The sequence below is a fragment of the Protomyctophum parallelum genome (genome assembly GCF_964188405.1).
Source record: "Protomyctophum parallelum genome assembly, chromosome: 6".
Classification (NCBI taxonomy): Eukaryota; Metazoa; Chordata; class Actinopteri; order Myctophiformes; family Myctophidae; genus Protomyctophum; species Protomyctophum parallelum.
Window position 1 is genome coordinate 16,997,369 of NC_139701.1, and position 25,877 is coordinate 17,023,245.

Consider the following 25,877-nt stretch of genomic DNA (forward strand, 5'->3'; position numbering starts at 1 on the left):
TATATGAATTTGACACTAATTGTTTCAGGTTTATTGAATTTATGACAAGTATAAAGCATCGTCAAGGCATCTTGAAGACACATGATGGCACACATCAGCCACACACGTCTGTATCAAACAAGAGCAGCGGATGAAACCAAAATACAGTAGCAAAAAGAACTAATCAAATCTACCATGGGGCTTCTTGGCTTAACTGAGAGTTAAAGTTTTCATAACATTTTAACATTCTCCAAAAACATGTTTTTTTTTTATAGCAAAAATAGATTTACAAGCTTAAACACGTTGCATCGTGACACATTGTGAGCTTGTAAACCTGCTATTTTGTGCCATTTGTCATATGACGAAATATATAGGGCATAAGCGGTTAACAACACTGGCTTTTTACTGGGCAGAGGCTCACTCTGTGATAGAACAGGGAGACAGTACTAAGAACTAACAGCAAAACACACTTCCACTAAACAGCGCGGCATGATTAAACTACCAAAAAGAAGTAAAACAGAGATGGTTGAACTGAACAGAGTCGCTGGAGGTCCCTCCCATTCTTTCCCACTCTTCTTTTCATTTCAATTACCCAGGCGGTCCCTGCCTCTTCTCCATGGCCCGATTAGTTCAGTCTGGCAATTTACAGTTGATCTAGACTCATCTGAGCTCGAGCACTCGCTGGAGGCAGGAAGACACCAGGTAATGGAATGGAATGTCACTCAGTTTGGTGCCTTTGTGGTGGCCAGGGATCAGTGGTGGTGATGTTGTGGCTGTGTGCGTGCGTGTGTGTGTGTGTGTGTGTGTGTGTGTGTGTGTGTGTGTGTGTGTGCGTGTGTGTGTGCGTGTGTGTGTGTGTGTGTGGTCAGGTTGATGAGATGGGGAACAAGAGAAGTAGCTGTATCTCTCTGTGTGTCCAACTGTGTGATTGTGGTACTATATGGAGACATCAGTCTGTAGTATTGTACAGGAATGGACAGTAACGTATCGCTCTGCTATCCCATGTTCCCTCAGCTTAAGCCATGATGCCCTATGGTCCTCTCCATTTGACCAGAGTCATTCACATTGTCCCTCGTCATGTGTTAAGTCAGTCCTCTCGTCCGGCATCAAGGCTTTTTCACCTTCTTCACCGACGACGAGCTGGAGGCCGACTCTCTCCTTTTGCGCTAAAACGAAGAGACGAAACGAAAAAGTAAACTTCTGTGACCGAGACTCGCCAGTATGTTAACTTATAAACACGATAGATTTCCATACCAACCATGTATAAAATAATAATATTGTTGGATTTCGCTTCTACCAGAGCTTTGTATTTATTTGGAAAGAATACTTGGATGGTATGGATGTTTGTTTGCAGCCCTAAAGCCACAACTACTGCAACAACTGAACATTATTTAGTTCAAAGATTGTTGGACAACCATTTCAGAGGCTAATATACATCCACATATGATAGCACCTCAAACACTAGCCACGTGTTCACTGTTCAGTATGGAGAATATACGGTAGGTTGCTACCTTCAGGAAGGAGATATGGTGTTCCAGCATACAATAAGGTCAAACTAAAGAGGTCCTTTGTCCATCAGTCGACTTTGAGGCTTAATCAGGCGTTTGGCCAGCGGTATGTAATCTTGTTTTTGTCCTTTGTGTTATGTCAAATGTGTGGCTGCTGGGTCGAAAGACATATTTCAGTGTGAACTGACAATAAAGTACTATATCATATCATATTCAATAAGAAAAAACGTATGACCCTTGACTGGAAATACATTAACAAAAACAAATGCTTATTAAACAAAAAAATAGTTTATTCTCCCTGAAAAGAGGATATTTTTAAAACCAAGGGTTTGCTTTTTAGCAGACACCAATGGACCAGACTGTGACACTGTCGTTCTGTTGACTCACCGAGTTGGGGGTGAGCGGTGCTCCGACCACATCGATGATCTGCTCCTTGGCCTCCACCTTGATATCATCAGCTCCTGGCCAGGCCTGGGTTTCGGCGCCCGGGGTGGACGCCACAGTGCTGATGGAGTTGCTACCACCGGTGTCCGCCCCTCCTCCCTGCGGTAGAGTCACAGCTGCCGCTGGCCCGACCCCCAGAGGGCCGCAGCCACCCATTCCAGAGCTGAGCCCGAGGCCGCCGCCGCCACCGCCGCCCGCCTTTAGCAGGGCCTCGTAGCGATGACGCAGCATCTGCTGCTCATACTCACAGTTGCTGTGGGCCTGCTTCAGCTCATACACCAGTACCAGGTCACTACGCAGCTCATTGAACATCTGAACTATCTCCTCTGTAGGCATTGGGTTCAGATCTGGTTGGACAGACACACACACACACCAGAAAAACCTTGAAGTTGCACAAACGGTACATGGTTTAAAACTCTTATACGCTCTTATACATCTCGTACATCAGCAAGATGTAAAATAGACACTGTGGCCCTCATTTATCAACCGTGCGTACGCCAAAATATGGGCGCACGCCGAAATTACCGACATTTTCGGCATTTAACATTTCCGGCAAAGCTTGAAATTGAACTTGAGTAGGACAAATAGTCACGTCTGGTCGCGAGCTGGCGTACGCTGTTTTTCTGTTTTACACAAGCGGAGCAGCCTTGTCTGAACTGCTGAGAGGCTGTCACAGGCATCAAAACATATATGTATTCACTCCTAAAATGTTTATATAAAAGGTATGTATAATGTATATGGGCTACATGTAAAAAAAAAAAAAAAAAAATGTTAAGGAATACATGTGTCATATGAAATTAGTAGGAGATAAAATCGCGCAATTAAAAACAATGTTGCAAGAGATGCTTAAGCCATTTAAACAGTGTTTTGCATGAGCGCATACATGCGAGGATTTGGGCTGTCTGTGCTGAAATATTTCCATGACGGGACGTTGGAGAGTATAGTGCAGCAGCTGCTGCAGCTCAGCTGCGGAGAGTCCCAACGTGCAGGTATAGCCTACTGTAGCCTAATCTACAGCATGAAGGCCGATGTCTTTCTTACGGTATGTGCAATATAATAAACCCGACGCGTCGCTCGAATGCCAAATGTACCGTGCCAGGCTCCCAGCGCAAGTGGGAACTGCATCGGAGATATAGGTATATTACCCAGCCAGCCCATGCACCAGCCACATGAGGCTATGGTTTTGGCTGCACATTCATATAACAGTGACTAACGACTGCGAGGCAATCTAAATAGACTGGCGAACGTCGGAACGTGCATGGTCAGTTGGTCACGGACGGACCACTGTGATAGAGAGAGACAGACAGACAGACAGGACAGGAGGAGCACCTGCAAAACAGCAGCGTGTGGGTGCCTATTTGTTATTTAATTATGGTTCACAGGTTCAGGTTTTCGTTCACTAATATATCTTGTTGTATATTAAATTAAAAATACTTTAATAATTTAATATACAACTAACAACACACAGTTAAAGTTGCAAATAGCGATATGTGCGTGCGTGCGTGCGGGGGGTGAGGGGGAAGCGAAGCGAGAGGAGAAACAGACAGCTTTATTTAATGTGTCATGTAGGTGCGTGCGTGCGTGCATGACAGCAAGGCAAGCGAGGTGAGAGGGAAACAGACAGGGACCCTGCATGAATTAAATAAAGTTGTAGGCCTACCCTGTCACAGGGTAGGCCTACAACTTTATTTAGTTGTCTGTTTCTCCTCTCGCTTCGCTTCCCTTGCTGCCCGCCTCACCCCCCGCACGCACGCTTTATTTAATTAATGCAGGTGTTCGTTCTTTATTTGTTTAACAACACACCAGTTAGTTGGGCTTGCAAGTTGCGTGTGCGTGCTGTGCGTGTGTATGAGAGAGGGGGGTGAGGCGAGCAGCAAGGCACGGGAGAAACCTATTTTTTCATGTAACCATGGTTTCAGGAAACGTATTGCCGTTGTTCATGTCGCAAAAACGAGGGCGAGGCTTGATTTCTTAGGGCGTGCCAGATCAAATTCAGCCGTGACATTTATTAACGTGAGAACAAAATTAAGGAAGGATCAGCTGTTTGCGATCACTTTATAAATGCCGTGGCGACGTGGGTGTACTACGAAACCTGCACTCAAATCTGTGGCAGATTTTACACTCGATTGATAAATGAGGGCCTGTATCTATTTGTACGACACTGACGTAAAATTCTCCATTCATTGTCAATGGGAAATTTGTGGACAGACACCAAAAGCTGGATATAGGAGGGGATAGAAGTTATATGCTGTAATAAACGATTCTGATTAAGGTAATTCAATACATTTAGCTATACATGTAATACATACTGTGCCACTGTGGGCATGTCTGCACATATATTTGCCCCACTTCAGAGTATCAAGGGCTCATTTCCTTAATCAGGTACCCACATTTTTGTACTTTGGACAGTCAATATTATGTGCTCAACAGGGTGCAAATTCTTGTTTTAATATCAGTGATCTACTGATGTTGACTGTGTTCATACTATCATGACCTGTGTACCCTGATGAAGGCTCACTGAATGGAAACATGTTTGCATTTCATTCTATTACTTTGCCAAGCCAGGACTATTAAGTAATCTTCATACTACAAAGGTAAGGAGCTTAAACAAATGTATTGCTATACAAGGAAATACCTACTTTGATGTGTTGTATGAATCTAATTAATTCAAAAGCCTTCATGTAACAACTTTCACAGCTGTAAATACAGGGACATATGCACAAAAGGCAGTACTAAACATGCATCTCCTGGTTTAACGGCAAGGAGCTGTGATGTATTAATTTACCACAAACCATCAAGCAGCATACACCAGTGAGTGAATGAGTGAGGGACCAGAGTCTGCCCATGGCGGCAGTCTGCAGCACCATAGGTAGGGGTGGGTCCCGAATCTCGGTACCAAGTATGTACCGAACCGAACGTGCCTGGGTACCGGGTACCCATTACAATAATTCAATTTCGGTTCTCTCTATCGGTTCCCACAGACACGCGGTCACACGCAATTTATTTATTTTCTTCCCTTAATAGATGTGCAGGGAACAGAGCTGATCTACAAGCCTACACCGCGTTGCATCAGCGCCGAGTTGTGGGCTTGTGGCTTGCAGAGGCGGAGCCATGTCTCTGCATGGAGTTAGTTGTCGAGCAGTCTAGAGACAGAGAGACGCGCTGTGCCTGGCACTGAGGCGACATCATTATTAAAGTTTCTTAAACGTAATTTTCAAGTAAAGTTTATGGGAGGAAACTTTTAAGAGGGGACAGGAATCTTGCGCCTTGTATGAGTCTTCACTACTGCATACGTGCGCAGCATTGAATCAACATGAGACAAGGAGAGAAAGCGTCGGTGCACTCACTTCGAGTGCGCACCCGTGTGTGTGTGACTGTGAGTGTGTGTGTGTGATCACGGCGTAGGGTCAGACACCCAGTCTTAACTTCGAGAGGTGGCGAAAAAACAACAAAAGATAGCCTACTTTGGGCAGCCCGTGTGCATGCACATTTCTGTTAGTAGCAAACCACAGCCTTTGTTTTCAATGATCCCCCATTGACGCGCTGCCCCTTCCCCTTCATTAGCGATGCTAATTTACACAGTCAATCGTGTGTGTGTTGCTCTCAGATCTCAGACATGCTTTTATTTGTTATTGGTAAGAGAAGTAGCCTACAACACTATTGCCCTGGGTAAATACAGAATCGATATTATATAGATACATTTAAAAGAATCACTATATTATCCACAAATGGCTCAATAAAGGAGAAGATGTTATACTATTCATTATACATGTCTTTAGTATACAGTATACACTCTGCTCTGACATGCCATGCAGACTGTGCACCACATGATATTTTTTTCTAGATTTCTGACTTTGTGTTGCAGTGATGTTTATGTTGTGTAGTCTCTCAGGCATATTTGTTGTCATTGTCAGTAGTAGTAAGAGGTAACTGTAGTATCCACAAATGGCTCAACTGTTAAAGGAAAGGATGGTCTATACTCTATTCATCTGTCTTAAAGCAAAGTCTTTGTAATAAAAGCTTTGTGAAAAACAATTGACCTTAAGTTTATACCATTTATTTTTTTACTATATTATCCACAAATGGCTCAACTGAATGAGGAGGAAGAGGATGTTACACTATTTATTCATCTCGTCTTAAATTGACATTGAGCTTTTTTGTTAAACATTTGACCTCTTTTATATCATTTTGGAACCGAAATAGGGAACCGTTAAGAACCGGAATCGATAAGCAGAACCGGAATCGGTACCGGACTCGAAAAAATCCTAACGATACCCATCCCTAACCATAGGTAAATAAAAATCACTGGGCTCAGTCACTCTGGTTTGAATTTATAATACCGGTATTAATCTGGTTATTTTGCAACGACATAGTGGCCATTTGCTACTTTGATTGTTGATTTGATTGACCAAAGATTGTTTTGGTGCCAAATTCAGGACCTGCACAAATTACTGTTGTTAAGCATGGAATTTGTTGTTATGCCTAATGTTTGCTCCATTTTACAACAATGTCACACGGCATAAATGGATTTACACACACACCACACAGCACGGATGCAATGTTATGCACTAAGCTTGCAAATCAGCTATTCTTTTGCGTGTGGTATAAATCAGGCTTTTGGCCCATGCCATAAGGCTGAATTAAAACTACACTTTATTCATCACATCATGGGTTTGCAGGTGTAGAGGAGGTCAAAGTTGAATAATTTTTTGTACAAACTACCCACAAATGGCCAACACCACTGCGTTGTAGGTTTCAACGCATTTGTGCTTATTTTATAATGTAGTGTTCCAACCAGCAGCAGCGTGCTGTAGTCATTTTACACTCACCCACTCCCTGCTCTGTCAGGATCTGCTCAATGGCCTTGATCTTCTTCTGGCCTACCGAGCTTGGCAGCTTCATCTGAGACACAGTATACACACAAACATGAGTTTAGTTTCCGAGGTTTCAAGGATGAGCGCCCCCACCTCCAGCCGTTTTAATTCGTATGAAATGCACTTCAACGGGCCAGATCAAAACGTCTTTATCCACTGGACTCTGTCTGACTGATTAGCTGGAGGAGCACTCCACTCCTTTAGTGGTGCTAATGCAATTTCCATAGAGAGTGGTGGCTCCTCATCAGTCTTAGAGATGAATAAGCCTCGTCCGCAGGGTCTTACAGATATTAGCTGACCGCTAACAGCATTAATCATCATAGGACTAATGAGAGATAGCCAGGCCAAGTCAAACGCTTACCCATTCCTCACATCATACATCAAGAGTAGGGTTGGGTTGTCTTTGATTTTCTTTTGCCCGGTATCCATACCCTGCTAGGCTGCGTCTGCTACCCATGCCGGTTCATAAGAAGATCGTTTTTGCCGTAGTCTTTTTGTTTCATTGTTAAATTAATTATTATTATTATTTGAGATGGTAAACAAATAAAATAATAATATGTAAAACAAATCAGTCATATGCTGAAAAAACACGTAGCGTGGGAAAAAAGCTGACCACAATCTAGTTCTTGCCGCCCGCGGCCGCGTGCATGAGACGAGCGCACGCATGAGAATTTCACGGGACTGCGTTTGCTTGCTTCTCCGCCCCTCAACTTCTCTGTGCGTCCCAAATAATCACCCCCCTCTCATTGAAAATGAATTATCAAGGCACGTCACTCGCTCCCCGTCTGAAGTTTCATGAAAATCCACCTTAAAATGGTATGTTTGTCGTCGTGTTGAAAGATAATCCAAACTGCCGATCAATAACAAAGAGCGTAGGACAGAGCCACCCATTGCGCGCCGCCATTGGAATGCATTGGGCCTCAATTTCCCAGAAGCCTTAGCAAGCCAGTGCGACTATTGTTTTTCCGGTGACATCATCCGAACGCGAAATCCTAAGTCTTAAAACGTATTAAAAACACGAATTAAACAATGAAAACATAACTTCTGTAACTCGTTAATGGCAGGGAAGCTGTTGTAATTGAAAACTGATCATGGGATTAAGTCTATTTTTTCATAGAATCATCTGAATATTAATTACGTATTTCTGAACATGCAAAGGTATTTTCATGCTCCTAACAAATATAATCACTCACTCTCTTTAAGACACAGGAGCCAACCCATTAGACTGTATAGTCAGTCTCTGCACTCAACGGTTGCATTAAACTTATCAAATTATGAGGGATTAGTTAAAATGTTATGTTGAATGACTGTTTAATGTCCTCCTAGTAGTTTGAAATTAGCTGAATTATGCTTACCCTCTGGCTGCGTAGTGTAACTCCAGCAGACTTGAAGTCAGGGAATTTGATGCCCGCCGTCTCTGGAACTGCCTGCAGAAAGAGAGATGGACAAACAGGTGAGTCCTTTTGAGGTGAGGATAGACAGAATGTAATAACATGCCCTCCATGTCCAATCTTTATAGCAAGTTAGTAAAGAGCTGTGCAATTTGTGAACAAAGCCACTGTTTTATTGTAGTCTTAAAAGGGATAGTTCATCTCCAAAACGTTTTTTTCTTCTATCAATTACCCGCACACACACACCATGAAACCGTTTGTCACATTCCTAAGCCAATAATTTTATGACACAGTGTATGAAGCAGTATATCTGGTAGGAACCTCAAAGAGTCTCCTTTGAGTCAAATCATTGGCCCAAGAATGTGACAAAAACCAAAAAGATCACAATTAATTCTAGGCTTCACAAGGTGGGTAATTAATAGATTTTTTTGGGGTGAACTATCCCATTAAGACGGACACCATTCAAATGGTATTCTAGCTGAGCAGAATTTCCCCGCTTGGTGGATTGCCATACGTATTCCAAAAGCATCCTACTCAATCAGTGGTTGCCCAGCTGTTACATAACCAACTAAACTAGACAATCCTAGCACAGTCCCTCTGGATTATGGGATCTAACAGCCGACGGGACCATCACTCCTGGGTATGGGAATGAAAAAAAAAACAATGTGCGCGTGACAGGAGATCTGCTGTGAATCATCTGACATTATTACCACATTATTCTAATAATTTAGTTACATGGATTAACCATTAGCTCTCACTTTGGAAAGGCATGAATACAGGGGTAACAGTTAATGCATGAGTGACACAGAAATATGTCTATGGCTTAATGCCAGAGAACTTTCAGCCCTGGATTCGTATTGATACGGGGGGCTGCATAATCTATACAGTATTGTGAAAAATAATATTGTGATACTCAGCAATATAGATTTTCTTTTTACAGACCTTGACCATAAACTAACTGGCTACAGGTCGGTTTGGTGTTTTATCACTATGGCCAAATGGAAATAGCAATCTTTATAAATACTTAATCTATGAATACAATGTCCAGAGGTAATGCTGGGCAATATATCAATATTATAGTGACACATATCTGTGATGAGACTAGATACCATTAGGGATATGGGAGGGTAAAACGGTTAACCACTATTTCAATATCAATTCATGCTGCGTTGTATGCGAACACGGTGGTGCCAACCAGAAATGTATAAATGTTCCTTGGCCATTTTTTATTTAAATTATATTATACTTGGTCTATGTCTTGCAATAGCAGCACATAACATATTGTCTGGATCATACCGGTTTTTCTGTTTCTCTTTTCTGTGGAAGCTTCTTCTTTGAGACCCTCTTCTCGGCTCGTCTCAGCTCTGTGGTGGTGTCGGCTGCCTTGATGAGTTTCTGCAGATCCTGAGCCTTCTTCTCGCGCTCCCTCTTCCTAGTCTCAATTTTCCTCAGCTCCTGGATAAGGTATTCCTCTTCTGCCACCTGCAGGGCACAATGGAAAAGTGCTTGGTGGTTGAGGAGAAAACTAGACAAGCTTTGACTGATGCACAAAAAGCCTAAGGGACAAAAACAGTAACTGCTACATGACATCCAATTTACAATTTAGGCCTTTAGCAGACACTTTATCCAGAGCGACTTACAGTAAGCACGGTAAACACATACATCAAATGTTTAAAGACAGTGTAGTGCCTCAGTAGTCTAGGATAACCATAGGTAAACCAAGAACCTAGCATCAGTCTAACTCTAAACTATATAATATCAACAAATAAATAACCTGTACATTGAAAATATACAAGCTATAGGAAGGCAATCTAAATTTCATTTTAGCCTTTACGTAAGACTGCATGTTCGTCAAGGTTAGGTCAAGTGCTACGAGCTAAGGTCTGAAGAGGTGAGTCTTCAGATTATGACGGAAAATTGGGAATATGCAGTTCAAACTGCAATGGGGAGTTTGTTCCACAGTTTGGGAGCTAGAAGGGAGAAGAGTTCAGCTTTAATCTTTTCCCCAGTGGCCTCAAAATATACTAAGTTGCCAAAGAATTCCATAGTCTGGCATTCTCTCAAAATTTGGCTCTCAATACGAAGGCATTTCGGTTGGCACCCGGGTTCTGTGCGCGCACCTCTGGTCGCTAACCATGCTTTTTTACCGTCCCTTTCTGACTCATTGTTTAAAGTGTGGCATAGAAATGGTATTCACTCCTTCAAAGATCTTTATATTGATGGGTTATTTCCGACCTTTGAAGAAATACGACGCAAATTAAATTTACCCCAATCACATTTCTTCAGATTTCTACAGATACGACATTTTTTAACACAACACACTGCTTCATTTCCAAACATACCTCCCAACTCATCAATGGAATCTATATTTCTACCTGACCCATTGCTCAAAGGAGGTGTTTCTATTATTATTTTTTCTCTCTCATGTTTAGATAATAATGCCTCCTTGGAGTATTTAAAAACTGCTTGGGAAAACGACTTAGGAATATCTATCACTGACGAGCAATGGTCTACATCTCAAAGGTTTGTGCACTCTTTTCAGTATGTGTCCGGCACGGTCTTATACAGTTTAAAATATTACACAGGTTACATTTGTCAAAGTAAAAACTCAACAGAATGTTTCCAAATGTGAATCCAGCCTGCGACAGATGTGGCCAGTCGCCGGCCACTCTAGCTCATATGTTCTGGCACTGCACTAAACTAACATCATATTGGCAAAGTATATTTAAATCACTGTCAGAGATTGTTGGAAGACCTTTTGACCCGGATCCACTGACAGCAGTTCTGGGGGTCAGGGGGCCCGGGGTCAAACTGTCTACTTTCCAATATAACATGGTAAAATATGTGACTCTACTGTCTCGCAGACTGATACTGTTGAATTGGAAACAAGCACAGGTTCCCACTCACACTACACTTATGAAAGATGTTATGCACTACTTGCAATTGGAAAAGATAAAGTTTGAATTGAGAGGGAGTGAAGATAGATTTTACCAGACATGGCAACCCTTCATTGACCATTTCAATAGGTGCACGCTAACCCCTCCTACACAATAGATAACATATTAGAAAATTGGAAAGAAAAGAAAAAAAAAGGAACTGAGTATTTTATTTTTTCTCATTTAAAAAGAAATGTCTGTAATTCAGTTAATTTACAACGTGTTGGGAAAGTTTGAGAGCAAGAGCGTCTGTCCTGTTGTCTTTGTTTTGTTTGTCTGTTCACATTTGTCATTGTTTAACTGTTTTTAGTTTTTTCGTGTTTATCACATTTATATATCTTTTTTATTATGTATTGTATGTGGAATTTATATTACCTGTCATTATCTTTCATTTTATATAACTGAATAACTCATTATCATTGTCAAGGATATTCTGAAGTTGTCATATACAAAAAATGCCTAATAAAAACAGTATTAAAAAAAAAAAGAAGGGAGAAGAGTCTGGGGCGTGTGGAGGGTGTGGACCCAATATTATCCAGTACACTTTTTCATGTCATGGAACCGCAAAATGATGTTGTTTGGCTGTGAACCAGCATTTCTAAAAACCATTTGTGCAAGGGACCCCCAGAAGCAAAGCTTTGAGTTCAAAATGTTTGCACAGATTTTCATGATTTTCTAATATCCAAAGAACGTATGTGTGCTACATATATAGCTAAAATCTAAGACAAATAAGTTTTCCTGGTGTTAGTGGTTACATGGTTACCACCAACCACTGACCTGTTCACATGGTTACCACCAACCACTGACCTGTTCACATGATTACCACCAACCACTGACCTGTTCACAATTGGTTACCACCAACCACTGACCTGTTCAGGCGTGCGACTGAAGAGCTTCTCTAGCTGCTCTTTCCTGCGTCTCTCATGGCCGGCATCAAAGATGTAAATCTTGGGTTCTGTCCCTGTTGCTGCACGGACCTTAGTCAGCTTGCCACAAATGCTATAATAGCGTTCTTTCAGGTCCTCCACAGAACGTTTCTGAAAGGGTAAATGAAAGAGAGAGCTCAAAGAAATTTGCATTGCATTTACAAGTGTTTGGAATCTTGGACATTATGCCTGATTCTCGCCGGAGCCTCCATATATTTAACCCTTTCTTCTGCTGTCCTCCTGAATCTGTCCCGTTAATGTGCAATGCATGCACAAACCACCATGTGCTGCTCATCAATGCACTCACTCAAACCCACTTTGCTCAGTTTACTCCAGAAGTGAAAATTATACTAGAGCATAGATTATTTTAATTAGTTTATTTTAGTATGAGCTATTCATTCTATTCATTAATCTGTGTAGTTTAGGGTTAGATGTAGGACCATTTACCCCAGACAATCTTCATCTTTTTCACAGCCTAATATTAGCAGGTCTGGGACATGGAATTACAAAACATAATAGAAAGGAGAAAACTAAATAAAACACTATACTGCAAATAACTACATGTGTTTTACCTCATATGGTTATTTTGCACAAATGTACAGCGAACTTACGTATGTATACCAGTTTTATAGCACCAATGTACAGAGGACGTGTACACTGTACAGCATACAACATTTTATATAATTACTTCACCATGCAATTTATTATACACCCTCTCCCTATTATGCACATGAAGCATTCCCTGTTTCTGCTAGCATTTTTTAATTTAATTTCATACGGTACAGTAGTACTATAGAGTACCAAAATGGAGAATAACGTTGGGTCATCTTAGAATCGTCTCATATAAGAATTGTGGTCCAGAAATAAACAATCTGTCTTTGTGATATAGTCAGGGATGTTGCTTTACAGTATATCGTTTGCTTCCTAGAACAGATCTTCCATCTAAGTGAAGATCTGTTCTCGTCGGCAAGTGACACCATCGTGTGGACTGCGGAGTATAAATTAGGCATAAGAGTCTCTGTAAAAAGACTTCCACCCTGTATAGATGTGTGTGGGACGGTGTAATTACTCTGTATTGCTGGTGGTCGTAGCGATCATGGACAACGATAAAGCGCAGGTCAAAGCGCTTGCAGAGGTCAAACAGGTGGTCAGTCTCTGCTTTGGTCCAGCCGTCGTCATGGAGATACAACTGGTATTCCTGCTCCGAGTACACTGGTACCTGCACTGCCTGTACAGGTGGGAGGGGGGTGTGAAGATTAACACAAAGTGAGACGGACACCCAATCATTTTAACAATCTGTCAAAATATTAGTTTACTGCAACTGATGAAATGTACTATTAACCATTTGCCAGGCCTTTTCCTTCTTCTATATACAGTTTAATGTTTGTTTTTAGTTCAATGTTTGCTTTTAAAATGCCATTGACAATGAAGAGCATTCAATGTTTGTTTTGTCATGTTTCACCCGTGTGAAGTGTCTTATAAGTGAATAGACATGGATTGGATGACCATTGAATAAAGTAACATTTATAGCTGCTCCAAGCTATACCGAATTCCCTTCTCGATGTTGTAAAATGATAAGAGCGCCCCTCACTTCACACGGGTGTGATTTTTATTTTTTAATCCCACTGTTGTAGTATGTGATAATAAAATAAACGATAAATCAACCCTGGCTATGGTTGTTTCTGCTGTACTTTTTCTAGGTGACAAGTTACAATCCATGATTTGCTGCCTAGAAGAAAGTTAAGAGCAAAACAATTGAACCAGGACTTTGGGTTTGGGGCAAACTGTAAAAGGCCTGAGCCCTTCTAAAAGCAACTCTAGACACTGACGGACCCAATAGCATGATGGGACACAAAGACCCTTCTTCAATACCTTGTTGAAGCGGGCAAAAGGGTAGTCCTTGCCCTCTTCTGCCATACGCCTCCAATGGTGGAATATGGCCCCGTCCCGGCGGGCCGGGTTGGTAAAGGGCATCCATTTCCATGGGCGGACTCTCTTACAGCCAAGTTTGGCCTTAACTGTTCTGTAGCCCTGTGTGGTGTCACTGGGCAACAGAGGGGGTGCATCTCTGGGGACAAACAGTTAGGTTTTGTTATAGCAAGCACATGACATATCTGAGGTTAAATCAAAAGGAAAGAAAAGATGTGACAAACAGTACACTTAAGACTTTCATTACACTGTTTGACTTGAATTAATGTTGCTCTTCGTGCAATAACAATCATATAAAATGAAGTCCATACTTCTTGTCTGAATAAAGCAGAGCGTAGACTTCTCGGTGCATCCCCTCTGGCCTCTTGAAGGTCAACGCTTCTGTCGTCTTCTTGGCTTTTTTCTGTGGGTGTGGAAATATATTCTACATTTTATACCTCCATGACTGGGAGTGTTCTGTTCTATTTACTGAATAATATTAAACATAAAAAATTAGACATGATTACTTACACATTCACCACAGACTATTCTAAAAACCATGTTCTTTACCTGATTGACATTCATCGTACATACGTACAAGCCAAGTGTTTACAATGCTAAATTACTTCACCCCCGTCCTGTCATAATTGATCTAGTTATGTGGATACCTAGCCCCTTTCGGGACCCTCCATAAAGCTTTTCTGAAATTTTGATGAGTTTTATGTAGGGTCCCTGCTCATAACTATATTTTCGTATGGGAATTCTGGAATGCGGACATAAATATTCTCTCTAAGATCGTATCTGTGGCGGTTGACAGCCTTTTTTAGTTTAAGTTATTCTGAATTTGTGAACTATAAGTACCTATACAAACCGCTGCGAATATCTCCTGTGGCGCGGAAGCCGTTAAGTCTTTTTTTTGTATCGGTTTGTTTGACCGAGTTGGTCGCTTTATTTCTTCTTGTTTGTTTACCGTTTATTGTACCGCCTCCTGGTGTGCGGTTGGCTTGTGCGGCTACGTCCCTGCCTCTGATCTGCTGTGTCATAGCTATAGCGCCACTAGCTAGCCAGATAGGCGGTACAATGAGGTGTCAATAAACAAGGAAGGAAGAGAAGAATCAAAGCGACCAAATCGGTCAAACAACTTAACGGCTTCCGCGCCACAGGAGATATTCGCAGCGGCATGTATGGGTACTTATACTTCACATATTCAGAAGCCCTCACACGGAAAAAAATCGTCAAAGAGCGCAGACAGGCGTTATCCACGTTGTTTATGTTTTATGTATGTCCGCATACCAGGTGGCAGGATACTGCTGGAACAGGACCCAATGGTCTGTGTCGTCAAAAAGTCAGAAACTTCAGTACCATTGGGTTCTGCTTGGAGGGCTAGTGGATACCATGGATCAGTAATTTACAACCTTAAATGAACTATTTTTGTCTTCTCTCACTTGATTATGTATTTATCTGTCTGACTGAAACACCAATCTAAGCACATTTCCATTGGTATCCGAGGTGGTCTGTCATTGGATCCAGAAAGACTACTGTCTATGTACTAACAGTAACAGTGAAACGGTACTGGTCTGGTACATGTAATTATCATTCATCAATTGAGACTGCGTTGAACCCCTTCAAGTATCCTTGGGGGTCCCTGCCTGGACCCCACGCTGAGTAGAACCATCATGCTCTTTATGAATGCAGGACCCAAACAAACAAAGGCTCTTTAGCCTCTTTCTCACCTTTTCTGAGTTGATGAAATCTTTCTTGCTAATTGGAGCTTCATTGTCCCCTCCGGTCAACTCCAAAATGTCTCTTACATCGGCGCCGGCAGCCATGATTATTATTTAATATTTATACTGTTAAGTTGCCCTTCACTGCCACCCGTTTACGGCAAAATATATGTAATATATTATACAGAATATTATTATGACTATACACACGTTGGCATGTCAATGCTGCGCATAGTACATGGTTACATGGCTAACGTTAGCTCGTAGCAGGGACAGACTACAATTAATAAGTAACGTTACACTGCGTCGCATTACTGTATCGATATAAACTGTAACATCAATATTGACTCATATATATATTTTTCTTCGTGGGAAAAAATACTATAGTAACTGATCTAATAAAACAATTTCCAGCTCTGTTGTAGCATAGCACTAGCACGCAAACTTCCGTCGCCTGTTGTGACGTCATCGACATTCTGCAAACTACTACTACCATGTCCGCTAACCGCTATCACCCTCATGTGGCGTGCAGGTGTGGTGCTACCCGAACAATAATAACACTTGTCAAATCCCTGCCCTTGAGAAGCAATACATTTAAAGCCATAAAGAGAATTATGGAACCGCTTTGGATTGCTGCTCAATATGCCACATTTTGTTTATTCATAATGCTGGCTCACTATTTACAGTTCATAGTACTGCAGTTATACTATTCAGACTCTCACTAGTGTGCTTAATAGCTCACAATGCTGCCAGTCAAGGTTGGTTTCTTGCAGCATGCTTGTTTTAAAGGTATATTCAGTGATTTCACTTAATTCAAATATCACTTATTTTTTTGTTTTGTTGTGATAATCCTCCCTACTATAGAGTGTGCTGCTGACCATATAAGGAGTTCCTCCCTGTCCCCAGTTAACCCCTGGGGGTCAAAAAACCTTAGGTTTCGTTTTTGGCTCTCTATCCTGATTGGATGAAAGGCTTAGGTCCCAGCCAAAAACGAAACCTAAGGTTTTTTGAGTGAAATCACTGAATATACCTTTAAAAGTAATGAACCAAATCTTATGACATGTATTTGAATTAAACACACAGACCTATTGATTTATGGAAAAAAAATCAAGAACTTCAAAAATTGAGTTTAGGTGGTGTCCTCCTGACAGCAACGAATATTGTATATTATAGTAATATCGCGGTAGGCTACTCATTAGCATACAGTATTACAATCAATGGGTGATTTTTAAACAGGCATCGGCCTACTTGGGAACAATGCCCTATACCCATTTATAGGCTACAATATCTGTTCTACCTTTTCCATGGGTACCCATAGGCTACTATACAGCCACATGTCACCCTTACATTTCCTCACAACAGAGCTGGGAGAAACATATTCACATCTGAACTTGACTACCCTATGACCTCGAGTATATTAAAAATATTGAATATACAACTTTTTGAGTGTAAAACCCTACCACCAGTAAGCATGTTCTAAAGTTAATTGACCGGGATCGGGTGTCTATACATGGGCTCCTCCTTTTTTCTGACCAAATTGCTTCACTGTAGGCCTACGCTTGTAGGCCTACTGTAGATCGTCTACTTTCACTGAATGTTCACATATTTTCACAGAAATGTGGCCAATTTTGGCCCGAATCCGACGTGGCGATCCCGACGACCTTTGCTGCATGTCACTCCTCTCCCCATTTCAGTATATACAGTCTATATACTGTCCTATCATCAATATAGGCATTAAAGCCCAAAAATAATTCTTTAAAAAACAGCAGAGGAAGAACCCATGGTGAAAGGTGCCCCTGCTTCCTCCTGAAGCTGCTGCAGGGAGCCCACAATTAAATTAAACTACATTAAAATGTTTGTCTTGTCTGAAAGGTGGTCAAACAGCAGAAGAACCAAGTCTATACAGGGTGTTTGAAGAAGTGATCACCCAAGAGTTATGTTGCATCACATTGTTATGTAGTTACTAGTTAATTACAAGCCTGCATTGTGAACATAATCACACAGTATTTCACTTGGATTCCTTTATATGCTTTGGAATGTAAATGCGGCCTTATAGGCCTATACAGTTTATTTAGGGCTCTCAGCTGTCAGGTGTTAAGCAACATTAACTCCCACGCACCAAGAGCGATGTTGACCAAGAGAAGGACACTGGATACTCTTGACATTTTCCTGGCTTAGCAGAAGATATACATCTGAAAAATTATAAGATCAGCGAACACAAGAAATCTGTCTGAACCTTCCCTAGTTAGTGTGTGGTGAGGTTCATACCTAAGCAATAAAGGTTCCTACTTCAGCAAGCAATAATAGGACACCTATTATAACAAAATGGAGGTCTGTGGCCTAACTGCGTGTCCTAGAAATTAAAGAGTTAACCACTGCTCTATAAGGAGTATAACTTAGCAATCAAATGAGTCTGACTTAAAGGATACGATACGATCAGTAAGTGTATGCATAATGAATACAACAGTCAGATTATTAGAGCAACGACCTTTAGTGCATGATCGTGACCTCAAGTAGCGAACTCATCCATCTCAAACTAGAAAGAATACATATATGTACACGTCTACAAGAACACGATGTCTGTGTGTTGTTTAGAAAATATTGAACCAATGAAAAGTATAGTAAAAAGCGCTTTGGACAAAACCTAACTCCGTTGAACCCTCAAACTGTCTTAAAGCAACTAACTCTAATTGTCATTATATAAAGTCACAACACCAACTTTGATGAGGCCTTTCCTGAAAAATTAACATTTTGGAGTTAAGTGGTTTCTTCCCGACAGCAGAGAAGTAAATATCATGTGTCAACAGAATAATATTCTTTATTTTCACTAGTTACTGGTCAGTGAGATTAATACAAGCATGTTTAATACAAAGACATGATTTACACAAGTATGTTATTAAGATCTGTCTGAACTGAGTGGTGCAACTACACTTTTATTGTTATAGTTACTGTGTGTGTGTGTGTGTGTGTGTGTGTGTGTGTGTGTGTGTGTGTGTGTGTGTGTGTGTGTGTGTGTGTGTGTGTGTGTGTGTGTGTGTGTGTGTGTGTGTGTGTGTGTGTGTGTGTGTGTGTGTGTGTGTGCGTGCATGCATGTGAGTGCATGTGTGTGTGCGTCCCAATCAGGAGGTTCACACGGCCCCAGCGCCCAACAATGCCACCCCAGGTCACCCAGCAGGTCACCCAGTGCTACTGCAGCTGTTCAGACTCAAACGTATACATAGGGACGGACGGACGGACAGACAGACAGACAGACAGACAGACAGACAGACAGACACACATGGCTGTTAGTTGGACTCAAGTAAATGCAAATAATTAGTGAGATTAAACTATTTAATATAGCAAAATAACTAATTCAAGTACTTCATTCTTCCTCTTCCTCAGTGAACTTGAGCCCTGTTGTGTATTTGGGCCGAACCACCATCTGGTAGATGTGCTGATTGGAGTCACATGGATAAACTGTGGTAGTTGGGATGAGGGCCATATCTTTGTTGTTGACACTCTTGAAATCCTGGACATGGAACACATACTTTCCTGCACAACTTAGTACAACCTTGTTTTCATAAACAATGCTTTTTTGAAATTCTGCAGGCAAATCACCATTGTTTCGTTCTGGTGATAGCGTTGCAGCTGGGCACTTGAAACCATTATTACTACATTCATTACTTTTAATGTACAACTGTGTGGACCAGCTCATGTCTCTGAAGAGGGTGAAATAGGCACTGGTGTGGACAGGTGTACTGAAAGAGGCCCTGAGGCTTTCGTATCGGTTATTCTTTCGAGTAAAGTACCCATGCTTTCTATAATTCTGGACTTCCTGGTCATCGAACACAAAGCTCCATGGTTTGACCGTGTAGATTCTGGGTGTGTAAGGTTTCCACTGCCGTACAAGCTCGCCAAATAGTTGACTCATACGCAGGGCACTGAACTGAAAACCAAGCAACTTCCCAGCCTGGTAGCGAGGGTTTTGAAGTCCGTACAGCTCTTCAGCTGAGATCATGGGGAAACGTATGAGTTTCAATAGGTCAAACTGATCCTCAGAGATAGGCGTGCTCACATTAGCGGCCTCCCAGCTCTCCAGCCCCTTAAGAACGTACGACTCACTGGGAACCACCAGGTCTGAGCGGGATAGTAGAGCCTTGATGGTTCCCAGGGGAGCGCTGGTCCAGGTTGGGGAGCGGACGAGTGCCTCAAAGTTCCAAGCCAAGTAGCGGAGACAGATTTTCTGCATTTCCTTGTCGCCTGTGTGGACTGAGTATTCATACAGAGAGATCTGGGTCTGGAAGGTGGAGTCTTGAGGAAGAAGATAGATGAAAAGTTTCCTTGCCTCCTCCTGAAGCTGTTTCAGGCCCCAGTCAGATGCCATCTTGTGAATGCACTGGGCAGAGGATGTGGTGATGCCAATCTCTCGTGTGTACAGGTACCTGCATGGGACATACAGAACAATCAACGATCACCTATATGCAAACGTAAACAAATGTCTGTTGCTGTTGTACTGTACTGTGTATATGTGGTTCATATTAAGTCAGCTCAAACACACCAAATACGAGGCAATATTCCTTTTACCTGACAAAGTTGCTGACATACTGATGACAGTTAGAACTGACATCAACGCTGAGGCTGCTGAGGTTTGTCAGCGAGATGTCGAGGAAAGAGGCCTTCGGGTCCAGGGTGAGAATCAGCTTGTGGACACAAATGGTCTCCAGGGTGCTGTTGTTCTCTTCCACAGTAATATTAAAGTCACAGTCACGTCCACTGTCAAACAGCGCCCCCAGGAGTTCAGACATCTCTGTGCTGTGGTCCACTTCAAATGCACGACTCACATTCTGGACATCTGCCTCTGAATGTATTATTAATGGAATACTGTGTTTATAAGCATGGGATATTAGGGACATTATACAATACTCTGCACATCACCATAAAACTGGAAAAAAATAAATTGTACAAAGAAGCATATATATTGTAGGCTACTTATATGTTATATTATATATAGTAGAAATATTATTTTGACAAAATTTGAAATTCCATGCAGTTGAATGCAAATAAATGCACAAGGTATTTTCATAAACTTTTTAGATTTATCATAAAGAGACAAAAATAGGTATTCAGTGACATATGTCTGACCTTGCATACAGATCACACCAGCATCCTCTTCATGTTTACAATCGGAGACTCCCCAGCCCCTGAAACCACAGTTGAAGAGCTCGTTCTCTGTCCCAGTGCAGGCTAAATCATCCATCCAGATGTAGCCAGAACCTTAGCCAGGAAACATTATCCAATTAGCGTCATTTGAACTTGAATCAACAATCGCAGTGAGTGTGGTTTTCTGGTTCCACTGAAAAATCTGCCATTCATTTTTCCCATAGAGATTTACAAAGATATTTATATCAATAGTTTTAAGCCTAGCACTAGCTAAAAGTGCTTTACAGAGCAGAACAGAAAACAATAAAAAAAATAAAAACCTAAAACAGCATTAAAACAGGCAGGCAGTTAAGACAATAAAACAATAGCAAAGAACATAAAACGGCATCAAATCAGGACAGTGGTAAAAACAGAGTAAAAACAAACTCAACTCAGCAAGAGTGAAGAGGTGGGTCTTAAGCTGTGTCTTAAAGATGTCTATAGAGGGTGCCTGTCAGCTGTAGTGGGAGTTCCAGGCCGTCGGCCCATAGAAGCAGAAAGCTGCTTCACCATATTTCTTAGTAGCCACAATTTTAAAACAAGTCAAATCCTAAGAGCCAGGACAGCCTATAGGATCATTAATTACTTTTACAAAAACAGTTTCAGTGCTATGTTCCTTTCTGAAGCTGGATTGAAATGTATTATGCACATAAACTTGTTCTGGAGAAACACATCCAATATACTATCATGCCATTTAGCATTTCTTATTAGTATTTGTATCTACTCTGTTTTGGCACGTATTATGCTTTCATTACTTTGTGGCTGCTATGACATCTTCTGTGTGTTGTGTGCATGACTGTGTGGGATCTCAGAACACACACACACACACACACACACACACACACACACACACACACACACACACACACACACACACACACACACACACACACACACACACACACACACACACACATACACACACACACACACACACACACACATCTCAGAACCATACAACACACACACACACACACACACACACACACACACACACACACACACACACACACACACACACACACACACACACATACACACACATACACACAGTTGGATTCACATACATACTGTACTTAGGCAGCAGCACTCCCAACTGACACACACACACACACACACACACACACACACACACACACACACACACACACACACAGGCCATACAGTACAGCACATAGACGCATCGGCTCATAGGGTCACATGCACGTCGTACACGCACAGCACCCACACACTTGGACATACACTGATAGTAGAGTTAAGCCAGATGCATAGGTTAAAGGGGATCTTCCTTCCCTGAACATATACAATTTATTCACTGAACATATACAATGTACTCAACCGCATATTTCACGCACGTGTGGCTGTAAACAAGCATCTCAAGCTTAGTCCACTTCCCTGGGTAAACAAAGAACTTTGCTTTGCTTTGCTAACCTTGTGTCGGACTATATTGAGTATCCCAGTTCATTCCGGCTGTACATTTCCTGTCATTTCCCTGGACACGACAACTGAAAAGCATATTACAAAAAGAATACAGTAAATAATGAATGCACCTTGACCATACACTCCTCCAGCAACGGCAGCTTTGGCATCAGGGAAGTTGAGATAGCGACACACCACTTTTGCTTCCGCCATATCCCAGATCCCAGTTATCATCACACACTGTTCCCCAATGACCATTATAATAGACCTCCACACGACCCTCGTTAGAAGACTTTCCCCCAACCAGCCTCACTTGTCCATTCTGAAACCCTGAAGAGGGGTAAAAAACAGTGGTAGAAAAAGTATTCACATTTTCTACTCCAGTAAAAGTGCCAATACTGCAATGTAGAATTACTCTGTTACAAGTAAAACTACACAAGTATTGTTATCAAAATGTACTTAAAGTAACTTAACAGTAGAGATTACTCATATGCAGAATGTCCCATTTAACAAGTATTCAAATGTATAAGAATCCTTTGAAATTAGCAGATCTACAAGCTTGTAGCTCAGCTATCTTCAAATACAGAAATGTATATATATAGGGATGAATATACTATTTAAAGATCATCTACATAATTCTACCTTAATTAAAATATTTGTCTGCGGTAGTCTAAAGGCAGAGTAGCAGGAATGGTCAAGCAGCAGATGTAGAACTGAGGCTTCCAGATAAATGTCTGAAGAACTTAGTTATTAAATTACATGACATGGACAGTTAAAGCATTACTATGAAGTTTTCAAACAAGCAACTGATTTCATTAATAAAACTAAGTAATAAAAAACAAATGACTGTGGGCCCTGTCTGTGAAGATAATCGCACAGCATTTCCCTTGAATTCGTCTAGAAAATGCTTTGGAATTTAAACGGGTCCGTACATGGGGCCACATATGGTATAAGTTTATTGAGGACTCTCAGCTGTCAGGCGTTTAGCAACATGAAGTCCCACCCACCAAGAGTGATGTTGACCAAGAGAAGGACACAGGATATGATGAAGAAACACTCTCTTGACATTTTTCTGGTGCTGCAGATGATAAGTCTGAAAAACAAGTGGATGACATGGAAAATCCTGCAAATGTACACTTTGAGACACATGTCTCTATATGCAAAAGCTGTTCAAAATGATCACATACACAAATGTAGAGACCCCCCCCGCGCGCACACACACACACACACACACACACACACACACACACACACACACACACACACACACACACACACACACACACACACACACACACACACACACACACACACACACACACACACACACACACACACACACACACACACACACACACACAGATAAGTCCAATGAGGCTCTCTTTCTCTCTCTAGACCCCATACTGAAGGCTAAAACATAGATGTCCATAGATTCCCCTTCCTACACACGCACGCACACACGCACGCACGCACGCACACACACACACACACACACACACACACACACACACACACACACACACACACACACACACACACCTGGGTACCCCAGCCATAACGACACTAAACCCATTTTCTAGGATGTGTACATGTGTTACAGTTACATAATTATTCACAGCCGGTTGTTCCTGTCTGCCGAGGAAAATGAAACCCATGAGCTCCGGGAAACGAAACCCATGAGGTCTGTGGGCGCACGCAGACCCCAACTCTTGCAGCTTTAGAAATGTTCAGCCAGAGAACTACATAAACACAAGAACTGTATACAAGTTCCAAATATCTCAGAGTCACTCTAAAAAGAACATTAGGACAACTTGATTAAAAATTGATAATCGCATAATGCATCTGGGGTTATTTTCATTTGCACTCTATGTACAACATACACCCTGATCCTTTATAATACAGAGCACTCTCCTATTTAATCACAATTTATACTTTTATATACAATTGCGTCACAATTGCTTTTTTATCTATTTCTGTCATGCTTCCTCTCTGATTAATGATAGTACACAATAGGTTAGAAAGCACTCAAGAGATCTGATTTGTGTAGGCTATGGATAATTCTGAAAGATAAACTATTAGCAGGTTTTTGATAAAGTGACATTATTTACTCCCAAATTGACAAATATCTTCTTCCTTCTATAAACAGCTGAAATAATGATAGGGTAAAATTTAGTTTAAAAAATAACATTTTATTGTTACTTATTATGTTCACACAAAATACATGCACATTGCACAAGCCAAACACATTTGCTTTTCTCACAAGATTAACTATTCAAGAGGAAGAAAGTTCTTTAACCAAAAAAGTAAAAAGTCTTACCAAATTTGAGATATTTCTCTTGCAACAAATAGATGTTTGGTGAATGTCTAATGCCTAACTGTCAAGAAATGGTCCCCTTTGTCCCATGAAAGCACTATTTTAGTAACCAGGGAGGGAGGGAGGGAGAGAGAGAGAGAGAGAGAGAGACACACACACAGAGGGAGGGACATACAAAGAGACTAGAATGGAAGAATGGATGCGGTGTGGAGAAGTGTTACCTATAGCAACAGTAATACAGTCTTAAGCCCAAACCACACCAAAGGGTTGGGAGGTTGGGACAAAATGTTTTTTAAGGTAGACCACACCAAGGCAACTCAAGGTTTTGTCCCAACCCGACCCTTTGGTGTGGTTTGGGCTTTTAGTGCTTTTTTTGTTTTATCCCCTTAGCAGTTTTTTATTTACCTGTACTTTCCTTGAAATGTATCCATTCTGCAAACTGTTAATACCATTTTCATAAATAATTAAAATAATATAAAATATTAGAGGATGGAATTTCTCAACCAAAAAACTAACTAAATTTGAGATATTTCTCTTGCAACAAATATATGTAATGTATTATGACAGATATATGAGGAGAGAGAGAGAGAGAGACATACAGACAAACAGACAAAGAGATAGACAGCAGACAGACACCGAGAGGGGGGGGGGGGGGGGGGGGCGGGTACCTAGCAACAGTAAACAATAAACATACTCAGTGGAGAAAGAGTTAGTTATTTTCATGGCATTTTGATTTAAGGATTAGAACATTTTCAAATCTTCGAGTTTTGATGCATCAGTTCAGGCGTTTATCATTCAGCACTGCTGTTATTTAAAGTAGACTTTAGAGACAACTGTTCCTCGACAGTGTGAACAAAAACAAATACGGTACAAAACAAAAACAATGTCCTCCATACATGAACAACAAGCGCTGAGTTTTCTTCAGAAATGGGACCACGGCAGTGGTGGGCCGTCAGGCCCAGCAAGGCAAGGCCTAGCCCTGCACTTGCCTGATGCAGAAATTATTTTTTTTATAATAAATCTATATTTTTCACAAATATATTGCATTTATTTTACTGCCATCTCTCACTCAGACAGGCTGGACCACGGAACAACAAGCAAAGTCGCACACTTTTCTATGCCAGAACACAGGTAAGGCATGTCTGGAGTTTGCACAGGTAGCCAGTCTCTTTTTGGCTCGTCTCACAACCTGGATGAGGCTGACGTATCCTTACTTTGAGCGCATGAATTTTACAATAACAGGTAAAAGGACTTAAGGAAATGCAAATAACCAATA

The 25,877-nt window shown here is 41.3% G+C and overlaps 1 protein-coding gene and 1 pseudogene across 2 annotated transcripts; both read right to left on the minus strand.

Annotated features, from left to right (window-relative positions):
* Positions 1-823: 823 nt before the first annotated feature.
* dmap1 (DNA methyltransferase 1 associated protein 1) lies at positions 824-16,138 on the minus strand. The gene is made up of 10 exons (XM_083766999.1): positions 15,700-16,138; positions 14,299-14,390; positions 13,931-14,126; positions 13,128-13,286; positions 12,002-12,169; positions 9,493-9,678; positions 8,161-8,232; positions 6,761-6,833; positions 1,875-2,278; positions 824-1,145 (listed from the first exon to the last, which is right to left on the minus strand). The coding sequence occupies exons 1-10, from the start codon at positions 15,793-15,795 to the stop codon at positions 1,086-1,088; spliced, it is 1,506 nt and encodes a 501-aa protein (XP_083623125.1). The 5' UTR covers positions 15,796-16,138; the 3' UTR covers positions 824-1,085.
* Positions 16,139-19,051: 2,913 nt separating this feature from the next.
* Positions 19,052-23,355, minus strand: LOC310859876 (galectin-3-binding protein B-like; annotated as a pseudogene). The gene is made up of 6 exons: positions 23,295-23,355; positions 22,419-22,617; positions 20,812-20,943; positions 20,254-20,527; positions 19,502-20,111; positions 19,052-19,198 (listed from the first exon to the last, which is right to left on the minus strand). The product of its transcript is annotated as a galectin-3-binding protein B-like (transcript).
* Between the last annotated feature and the right edge of the window lie 2,522 nt (positions 23,356-25,877).